This window comes from Cucurbita pepo, chromosome LG04, assembly GCF_002806865.2.
Source record: "Cucurbita pepo subsp. pepo cultivar mu-cu-16 chromosome LG04, ASM280686v2, whole genome shotgun sequence".
Lineage (NCBI taxonomy): Eukaryota > Viridiplantae > Streptophyta > Magnoliopsida > Cucurbitales > Cucurbitaceae > Cucurbita > Cucurbita pepo.
Genome location: NC_036641.1, coordinates 7,882,814 through 7,893,067, shown reverse-complemented (window position 1 = coordinate 7,893,067; position 10,254 = coordinate 7,882,814). Strand labels below are relative to the sequence as shown.

At 37.3% G+C, this 10,254-nt stretch overlaps 4 protein-coding genes across 4 annotated transcripts in view; 2 read left to right on the top strand and 2 right to left on the bottom strand.

Moving 5' to 3' along the window:
• The first annotated feature begins 2,615 nt into the window (after nt 1–2,615).
• On the top strand, nt 2,616–4,056 carry LOC111792950 (zinc finger protein CONSTANS-LIKE 5-like). Its single transcript, XM_023674584.1, has 4 exons — nt 2,616–3,044; nt 3,190–3,327; nt 3,421–3,588; nt 3,738–4,056. Exons 1-4 carry the CDS (start codon nt 2,616–2,618, stop codon nt 3,807–3,809), a joined length of 807 nt encoding a protein of 268 aa, XP_023530352.1. The 3' UTR covers nt 3,810–4,056.
• A 629-nt stretch (nt 4,057–4,685) lies between these two features.
• Nucleotides 4,686–5,890, bottom strand: LOC111793734 (LOB domain-containing protein 4-like). The gene is made up of 2 exons (XM_023675759.1): nt 5,614–5,890; nt 4,686–5,045 (listed from the first exon to the last, which is right to left on the bottom strand). Exons 1-2 carry the CDS (start codon nt 5,800–5,802, stop codon nt 4,776–4,778), a joined length of 459 nt encoding a protein of 152 aa, XP_023531527.1. The 5' UTR covers nt 5,803–5,890; the 3' UTR covers nt 4,686–4,775.
• Nucleotides 5,891–7,989: 2,099 nt separating this feature from the next.
• LOC111792685 (transcription factor JUNGBRUNNEN 1-like) lies at nt 7,990–9,322 on the top strand. Its single transcript, XM_023674236.1, has 3 exons — nt 7,990–8,181; nt 8,267–8,553; nt 8,640–9,322. The coding sequence occupies exons 1-3, from the start codon at nt 7,998–8,000 to the stop codon at nt 9,051–9,053; spliced, it is 885 nt and encodes a 294-aa protein (XP_023530004.1). The 5' UTR covers nt 7,990–7,997; the 3' UTR covers nt 9,054–9,322.
• A 696-nt stretch (nt 9,323–10,018) lies between these two features.
• The window catches only part of LOC111792949 (probable BOI-related E3 ubiquitin-protein ligase 3), a 1,967-nt gene continuing 1,731 nt past the window's right edge, over nt 10,019–10,254 (bottom strand). Inside the window, exon 4 of the mRNA XM_023674583.1 lies at nt 10,019–10,250. Within this exon, the coding sequence (XP_023530351.1) occupies nt 10,064–10,250 (187 nt within the window). The 3' untranslated portion in view covers nt 10,019–10,063. The remainder of the gene's footprint in view (nt 10,251–10,254) is intronic.

The following is a 10,254-nucleotide window of genomic DNA, read 5'->3' as shown; positions in this document are numbered from 1 at the left end:
TACGGGCAGATGTAGCATAAGAAGTAAACATAAGCAAACTAACAATCGCGAATCATGTTGCCCTCCGAGCCCTAGGCCCAAGATTTTGGACTATTTATGGCGGTAAAAAGTTCAGTGGGCCTTTGGTCGAAGAGAATGATCTGGGCCGGGCCTGGAGTCCTTATTATTTACATTATTGCCCTTTTGACATATCCATTTTTCAAAAAGTGTCCGCTCCTATAGTGTCTTTTCCCCCTAAAATACTTTTTTAAAAAAAGAAAAAAAAAATGGAAAAATATGAAATTGTGAGCATTGGGGGAGTTTTGAAGAACAAGTTTTAGTAAAATAATGATATAAAAAGAATTTGAATGGAAGGATAATTGTCCCACATGACCCACCAAATGCATAATTGGTTTATTTTTCCTAGATTACTTCTCATTATTTTATCATTTTTTGTGATTCTTTTTGTAAAAAGAAAAGAAGGGAAAAGAAAAAAAATGAAAGAAAGAATGTTTAGAGTATAGACTAGAGAAGGTAGAGGCAAATACCCATACCCTGTGCCTGCAAAACCCACAAAACATATAAAATAAAATTAAAAAAAAAAAAAAGGAAATAGAAAATAGAAAATGTTCATAGATAGATATGAGAAGTTCCAAAGGAACAAACCCTGTGCCTGCAAAAACACCAGACATTGAGATCAAACCAAAAGAAGAGCATATATGAATGGTGAAAGTGGCAAACACCCAAAACAAAAACAAAAAAGCTTTCTTTTCATCTTATGCTCTACAACATATCATCATGTTTAGATTCATTTTCAGCCAATATGCGCCATTAATTTCTCCTCTATCTCAACCACTACCAGTACACATGGGTTTTTTTCTCTAAACACACTATATACTTTCCATTTTTCGCTTACATTTGTTCATTCATAATCCAGGCATTACTTCTATGGTTAATCAAGTTCATCATAGTTGTGATTTATGATGGGAATAATGTATTGTTTTCTCTTTTCTTTTCCCCCTTTTTGGTGTGTGCGGATTCGTGGCTTTGGTCAAAGAAAATGGGCAAAGGTGTGTACTTTATGGAGAACCATGCAAGTGGGCAGTAAGGCCCACACTCAGAGGGTGTAGAGAAGGGAAGGAAGAGGTGTTAGGGTAAAATGTTTGATGGGATACAAAGGGGCAAACAATCCATGATGGGTACCTGATACCAATTTCAGCCCTACAAAATCTTATGTTCAATCTCTTTTTTCTTTTTAACTCTCCACTTTTGTACCAATTTGGGCGTGAGAGGATAAAACGTCATAAAACGCATCCTCCATACCAACTTGGATTTACTTACTTTACTTTCCTTCTTACCCGACTTAATTACTTTACTTTCCTCATACCAACTTGGATTTACTTACGCATCCTCCAGACGTGTTGAGATCCCACATCAGTTTGAGAGGGAAACGAAGCATTTTCTGTCAAAGTCCAAGTGGGTTTTAGGGCGCCCACTCCAGGAGACCTCACTCGATTACTTGCTGAATTAGGTAGCTTGATATATACTTTAGTAGGCAGCGACAAGAAAAGAAATGAAAGCATGGGAATCACTTTTTAAGATAAGAAAACAGTAGTGCAAAATCTGTTGAGAAATCATTTTTGAATCGGATACTTATAAAATAGTTTGAAACTAATGAATTGCTCAAGATTCTACTGACATTTTATGTCTTACAACACTCGCTCAAGATTATATTCTACTCGCAACGTGAATTTAAGTTGGCGATAGGACTGATGTAATTAAAGGCATCGATAATGGACGACAGAGATTCTTCAAAAGCAGCAATTTGGGTTTTATATGCGATAACCCTCTCTTAATTCAACAAGCGCATGTAACAAAACTTAATTCTTCTTTGACTGGATTGATTAAGGATCATCATCTCCTCGTATTAAACTCAAATTCCTATATAATTCAATTATTACTTTACACACTGCTTCCTCCAGTTTCTAATGAATAATCATTATATTCATCACCAATTCCTATATAGAGCCTTTTCTTGTATACCTCTTCTTTGGGGAAAGATCTTTGTAGTCAAAAGAAAGTCAAATTCACCAATAAATTTACGACATCCTTTTCATTCTTTTTCTTTCTTTAACTTCTATGGGAAAATCAAAAGGGAATGAATCCAAAATAGTTTCCTAATTTCTCTATCAATATGTAATCAGTTTCATAAGAGGATATTTGTAGTTAAGATGTTAGATGCCAAATGTTTGAGGTCCATGTGATATCAGATTCTTGCATTGCCCTTTACCTTTCAACAAACTCCCTAACAAATAACAATCTTCTAAGGTTTATATCAAACCATGTTTGTTAATTGTTGTTGCTGAAACCTAAACATGGTTTGAAGGTGTTAAGAAACAAACACACGACTCACAGTTTAGTTAGTTTTGGAGTTGGTCTTGGGGAAGCTGTCCCAATGCTAATTATATCCCTCTTTTAATACCCAAATAAACCCACCCGCCACCCATCCAACAACAACTTGCTCAAGCTTAACCCAATTTCAATACCCCACTCACACGCATATATATACATATAATCCACGTAAGAAACCAAATACCCTCAACTCCATTTCCTTTCTTAATCAAAACAAAACCCATATGGCTTCCGTTCCTCAATTCTTCTACACTGACTACACAACAACAACATCAATAATTCCCAATGACTTCTGTGAGCAGCGCCCTCCTCCAACGGCGCCGGCACTGGGCGGCGGTGTATTGTGGGGCGAGGAAACCTTGGTTCCTTTGTTCGATGATTTTGGGCTTCATCATCAACCTCCTATTTCCCCATCCCAATACTCTTCTGATAAACCTGGTCTGACACCCACCTCGTTTCCTCACCAAGACATGATCGCATTGCCTGAACTTAACACGCCCTCCATCTGTGCCACTAATAATGCAGCCCCATGTCAAAGCTTTTGCGTTGGGTACCAACCTGATGATCATCCCTTGTTTCAATATCCAGACGAATGCTTCCGTTTGGTGCCTGAGACCGAACCACTTTACCACCCGCTTCCTCCCGACAACTGGGTTGAGTCATAAATTGTCCATTATGATTTAGTTTATATCCTTATTGAAAATTTACGATTTTTTTTTTTTTTTTAATTAATTGTGAATTGTTTTAGAATTTACGATTTTCTTTTTTCTTTTTTTAATTAATTGTGAATTGTTTTAGGAAATTCAAAGCAACCAAGTTCCTGTATCTGAAGACTCAAACATGAAGGTGGGCCGCTATTCTGAAGAAGTAAGAAAAGAAAGGATTCTGCGGTATTTGAAGAAGAGAAACCAAAGAAATTTCAACAAAACCATAAAGGTATATAATATATGTAATCTGGTTACACCATAAATTAATAGAATACAACGTATGATATAAGGTTAATTTGTGTGTGTATAAATTAAACAACAGTATGCATGTCGGAAAACCTTAGCCGACAGAAGGATTCGAGTCCGAGGAAGATTTGCGAGGAACAACGAAGCATGTGATCAACAACTTAATCCGACTAAGATCAACCACACTTCTATTCACAAAGTGGACACTCAATTATTATACAACCAAGATCATGTGGGTGCCCAGGTATCTAACCTATCTACAAACTGCCCAATTAATTATCCCACATGCATTAACATCTTAATTTAATATTATGAGTTTTAAAAAAAAATTAAATTAGGCTTTTGAAGTTGATTAGCGGTGTAATAGACATAATATTATTATGATATTTGCAGATGAAGAAGGATGAAGAAGAATGGGTAGAAGAGATGACAGGGTTAATGTACTTACCCTACATCAGCAGTTGAGAGATGGCAGTGATGAAAATCAAGAAGGGGCAGCAAATTAAAGGGAAGAATATAGGAAAATACTTGGTGGGTAGGGCGTACTTTAATTAATGAATTAAACCAGCAGAGGTAATTATGATAATGTTCCGAGTGTTAATTTTTTTAATCATCCTAGGATATGGAAACATAGGAGAGTAAGAGAAGGAGGGTTCAGCATTTTGTCATTCAAATAATATATAACATATGGTTTAAAAAGGTGTAGTTGATGGGATGGGATGGTGTTGATTAGTTCATCATCATCACCAAATTATAAATTATAAATTATTCTGGTTTTATATATAGTGGATGTATATCACATCCAACATGTAGTTAATATGTGGATAGTGTTGTATTAAGTTTTGAATTAACAACATATTTCGTAAATGTGGTAGTCCTCTCCATATGAACACACCAAAGGCAAGTGTCCACAGATAGTTTTATTCCTGAAATAAAAATATTAAAAAGTAAAAAAGCACCGAGGTAGAAAGTGCATAATATATATGATTGAGACAAGAGTGGGCTAGGTGAGAGGCAGAAGGGTAATGGTTTCAAGGGTTTTGGTGGGCTTTGGTGGGGGTGTGGGCAGCACTAATGGGATTTTGCCCATCAACCAACTATCATCTCTTCATCTCCATCTGCTCGCTCTGACCTGAAAGCAGCTACTGTTCAAACCTCACTCCCCTGCACTACATTCTATACACCAACTATACATATATATGCACCACTAACGTCTACAGGATTCACTTTCGGCCACCAATAGGATACAATGTCACATTTGTATTATTTTACTTGCCTACATTATGTTAAACAATGTCGTTTTCTCTCTAACTTCTTCTTTGGCTGTTTATAAAATGTCAATGGAAACATCAAAACTCTAAATTTTTATAAGGTGTCAAAATGTAAGAGACAATGAAAAATGGGTCAAAACAAAAGCAAAGGGTAGGAAGATCACAAGGAGGTGAATGAGGGCACATTGGTATTGGGCGGCGAAGGGAGGACATCATCAGTGGACGATGGTTGTGATGCCAAAGAAAATTGGGCCATTTTGAAATGAAGCAGCTGGGCTTGTGTCATCGCCAATTGTTGTTGTAGCGCATCTACTTGTCGTTGTAGGCACGATATTGTTCCCACACACCCGTAAATTGGGTCTCGAATCCTCGCATTCGCCTCGTACACCAATGAACTCACTGCGTCGCTCCGGTGTTGCTCGGGTAACTCCTGCATTTACCATGAAGATTTACTATCTCTTCCATGGTTTTTTTTCAAAAATTATTCAATAAGCTTGTCTCTTTCCTTCTAACTTCTAGATGCATGTATAATCAAACTATAAGTTTTAACTTCCACACTCTACTCAATAATAATGAGCTATGAGATTCAAGATGAAATAATGAATATTTTGAGATAGATATAAAAAAAATGTAGAAATCATTATAACGTCACCATTACGCCAATAATAATCGATTAAAAAAATACATTAATAATGGTTTAAAACTTTCCCCACGTCAAACCATAAAAAGTAAATGAATAATAATTAAAAGAAGAGAGGAAGAAGAAGAAGACATAGCTCGTCAAATTTCCTAATATGAACATCTTCGGTAGTTCATCAAATGCAGAAGTCAAACCAATTAAAATAATGTACAGACGACATAGCTCATTCAATGATCTCGACTTAAGTCAACACAAACCCGTATGAACATTAGCATGTACCCATTATTTCTCATCGTCTATATATATATATATGGTTTTAATAATTGAGGAAATGGGTAATTAAGTGGGAATAGAAAACCTGCAACAATTTGGTGACGTTGCTAGCTCCAAACACCTTGTGAACACTGGAGAATTTGTGGGGCTGATCCGCTGGGAAATAAGGAGCAAAAACGCAGTCTTGAGTGCACCGTCGCCGCAGAAGCTTGCACGCAGCGCAAGGCGATGGGGCACCCTTTTTGCAGCTCCCCTTCATCATCTCTTTTGCCATTTACATATACCAAAATGAAACCCTCTCTATAATCATGCTGAAACTATTAGCTCATGAAACCAAACGAAGGAATTGGACTGGAGAAGAAGAAGAGAGAGAGAGGGGGGTGGGGGGTGGCATCAACAAAATAGGGTAGAAGTGATACCAAAATCTTTGTAGGGGACCCATCATTTTGAATACAGAGATTTTGGTTGCACATTATTGGAATTGCTAAATTACAAGCAAGCAAGGCCAAAGCAAAAATCTTGATTTGATTCAAATCATCCAACAGCTTCCTAATTTTCAACCATATGCAATTATTGTGTTTAATTATCAATATGCAACATGGGTTGGCTCCATCTCCTTATTCAACACCTCACCCTCATTCATTTTTTGTGTGTTACTTCCCAACTTAGCTTTACTTATACGCTTCATGATGATGCATACTTGAGATAAAATAAAATAATGATAATAAATGGCAAAACAAGAATCAACATAAATGGTTGACATAGATCAAAGTTTTGTATGTAATTGGTAATGAAAACAAAACTCATTGCTAATCATAATTAATGAATGTGTTTATGGAAATAATTACTTGATTCTGAAGCTATATTTCGGTTAGTGGGGGAGAGGGAAGGGAGCTTTCTCAAAACTACAAAGGCCGACGGAGAAGAACAGGCCGGCGGAGGAGTTGGTGGATGCAGATGGCGTGGGCCCTTATCTTGCCCGTCCCCTCCAAGTCCAATTCGAAAGCCCAATAGGGAGTGTAAATTAAATAATTAAATAATTAAATAATTAAATAATTAAATACCGAATATAATCCCTAATCTTCTATCCTTTTCAAATTTATTATTTGTGTATTAAAATTGTCATGACTTCTACTGTACACCCCTTTTCCTAGACATTGGACATCTGCCCCAACCTATGCATTTGCATTCAAATCAAACTCCTTACTTTTTTATATCTCAATTTACATTTTTATCTCCCTCTCCAAATTCTTTTATTTTAACTATTTATTCTTAAATTAAATTAAATAAATATCAAATTTGTAATTTAGAAAATAAACTTCATTGGAAGTCTTCCTCATTAATGCTATTATTCAAACATTGATAACAACATATTCAATATGACTTAACTTCCACATAACATAACAACATGTAATATAATTAAGAAATTGGGAGAGAGGCTCGTTGGCTCGTGAACCTTCTATTGCCAATCAATGCACGATAGTTAAAGCATCTATACCTTTCAAAAAAAAATAAAAAAATTGAGTGTTTCGTGTTTCTTCCGTTCATAAAAGACTTTTGCAGCTTCCAAGAAACTACACATAGAAGTTGATATGTCAATTATTTTGTTTCATTTGGAAAAGAAAGAAAGAATTTGAGATCTGTACGACTTGGGTAGCTTTCAGTCCTTTGCGTGTTTTCAAGCCTCGTTTTCATAGCATTAATTATTTTGCTCTGTCTTTCTTCCTTGCCTTATTATAATATATATGCTCTCTTTTTCCTTATTCGTGCCTTTTCGAGATATCATTTGGGCGCTACATTTTCTTAAACATCCTAAGTTCATCGTGTAGAAAAAAAAAGATGCACTCTTTATTCCTTAAAATTTGTATTTTGAAGTACAAGCTTATAATCTTGTATAAGCGCTCTCAAAACAATTATGAAGACATTCGAATAAAGGGAAAGAGTGAGGAAGAAGATAAGGTCACATGAAGCCTAATTTAAAGCGTGTGAAGGCCCATGCTAGCCCCTAGCCAAAATGTCACATTCGGACCTCATAGGCCAAAAAATGTAGAGGATGGTATATGGTTGGGATTATTTATTTTACTCTTTTCCGTAAGAGTTTTAATAACAACTTTATACTAATTAAATTGGTGTTTAATTTGTATGATTAGGTCTAGAAATGACAAAGAAGTGGGTTGAATTAATAATATAGAATAAATTTGTGATGAACGGGCAATAAAGATTTTTTGGTGGAAGTAATTTGGAAAAAACGGTGGGCCAAAACGTGAATTAATGTTGGATTGAAGGTTTTCAAAGGCTAAAATCGTAGTTTACCACGTCAATAATGGGAATCAATCCTGTGAGAAATAAAGAACCGCGTCCAACAAAATGGTGAGAGTCAAAGTTTTGTGAGTTGGACGTAATGAATAACCAGTTTAAATGATTAGTATAAGAAGATGGGCACCCAATGTTTGAAGAACCGCAGAAGAAATGGATTCGACTCCACAAGTTTGCGAGGGCGAGGATGAGATCCCGCTTCCCGGATTCCGATTCCATCCGACGGACGAAGAGCTGGTGAGCTTTTACCTTCGTGGGAAAGTTGAGAAGAGAGGCATCAGGCTTGGACTCATCAAACAGATGGATATTTACAAACACAACCCCTGGGAGCTTCCGTGTAAGAACAAACTAAACTACACTATTAATATTATTGGATTTAAGGGAATAGAATTGTAAAGTTTTGTGGGGCGGTTGGCATGCAGATGGGAGCAGCAACGTGGGAGATAAAGAGTGGTACTTTTACTGCAAGAGAGGGAGGAAGTACAAGAACAGTATCAGGCCAAATAGAGTAACTGGGTCCGGGTTTTGGAAGGCCACTGGCATAGACAAGCCCGTGTATTCCAACGGAGGGGAGGGCAGTGAGTGCATTGGCCTCAAGAAGACGCTCGTTTACTATCGTGGAAGTGCTGGAAAAGGCACCAAAACTTATTGGATGATGCACGAGTTTCGCCTCCCACCTTCCAATTCCTATAACGTTGCTCAAGAAGCGGTAACACATGCTTCAACCTTCTTTTGCATTTCCTTAAAGAGAATTCTTCTTTAATTTCCATGATTGTGTTTGTGTGCATGCAAAAGGAAATCTGGACGCTGTGCCGGATCTTCAAGAGGAATATGAGTTGCAGAAGGTATGGATCCAATTGGAACAAACAAACACCCACCAAAAACCCCTTGACTGATCAGAAGAACACGAAGCCGTGCAATGAGCAGGTCATGGGCAGTGGAGAAGTCAGTTATAACAATTGGAGCTGCGACTCCATGATCATCCAGAATGAGCAGAAGGCGGTTGTTCCTAGTGACCCAAATAATCGTGAATGGATGAATAGGAATTATCAATATTACAGCAGCAGCTCCTCCATGGCCCCATCTCCAGTTTCCAGTGGTATTATTTCAGCTCCAATAGCCTTCCCCACAAATGAGCAGCTGGATGTGAATGATTTCTTCACAAATAGCAACTGGGATGAGCTGAGATCAGTGGTGGACATGTTGTAGTTAAAAGTCCCCAAATCAGATGAGATTTTCTTTCCTCGTTCTCTTCAGTAAATATTTGGGATTTGATTAGATTGGATTGAGGGATTTGAATATATAGTACTCATGTTAGCAGGGTTGATTCATGTGCATATAATATATATCCCCTTGCCATATATGATGTAACCATTTAGATGTTACATGGGTTTTTCTTGTAACATTTTATATTTTTCCCCGGCTCTGTAGTTTTGAGTATTTTGAGTATTTTGAGTAGATCTTACATGTTCTTGTTGTTTCTTTGTTTCTTTCTTCTGCTTCTTTTTTTCCTTCTTTAATTCAACAATATATGAGAATAGGAATATATGAAGATGGAAGATTGAAAAGGCTGACGAGATCCCTTGCCTTGACAATAATATATGGAGACTAAAACACTAAACATCTCAAACAACAGAATAACAATCTGGTTATAAACTCTTTGGTTGGCGTATTGGGACTGTAACCAGATTCAGTTCAGAAGCTGCAACACCAAACTCTTCCAGTGCAGACTTCTGAAACATGGCAAAATTGAAATGTTTAAATATTGGAAAACAAAAGCTGGGTATTCTGTTGGAAGCAGAGCAGAGAGTAATTCATAGCAATCTACTCCCTCCTAATACCAAAAGCAAGAGAGTAGAATTGGAATTCAAATTTCATTCCATTCCATTCCATTCCAGGAGGGATCAAAGTTGTGATTTTTGTAGTTCTGGAGGAATCAGATTCACGGGGCAATGGAGGGGGCAATGGAGGGGCCATGCCGGTCTCCACTTTTCTTTTTGGTCCTACAATATTCAATGCATGTCGTTTTCCACTTTTCTTTTGTACATATATAAAACAAACTTGGGCTCCCATTATTGGCGCTGCCTCCCTCCCGCTTATTCCCATCTTATCAACCAACGCCCTTCTGTTCAAATCCTTTTCTTTTCGCCTCTTAAATTTCCCCATTACATCAATTAAAAATAAAGAGGACAGTGGTATTGATATCAAAAGTATCTTAGTTAAAGAGGAGACATGTTTACATGTACACTGGCGTTGTTTGAGGATTTGCAGATGGGGCATACGTGCACCCATGACCCACACCCACTACATAGGCACAGATGCCTGCACGGCAATATCACCACACTCGCTTCCTCTTTCCCGCACCTTCTGCACCACCTCCTCCTCCTCCTCCTCCTCCTCCTCCTCCTCC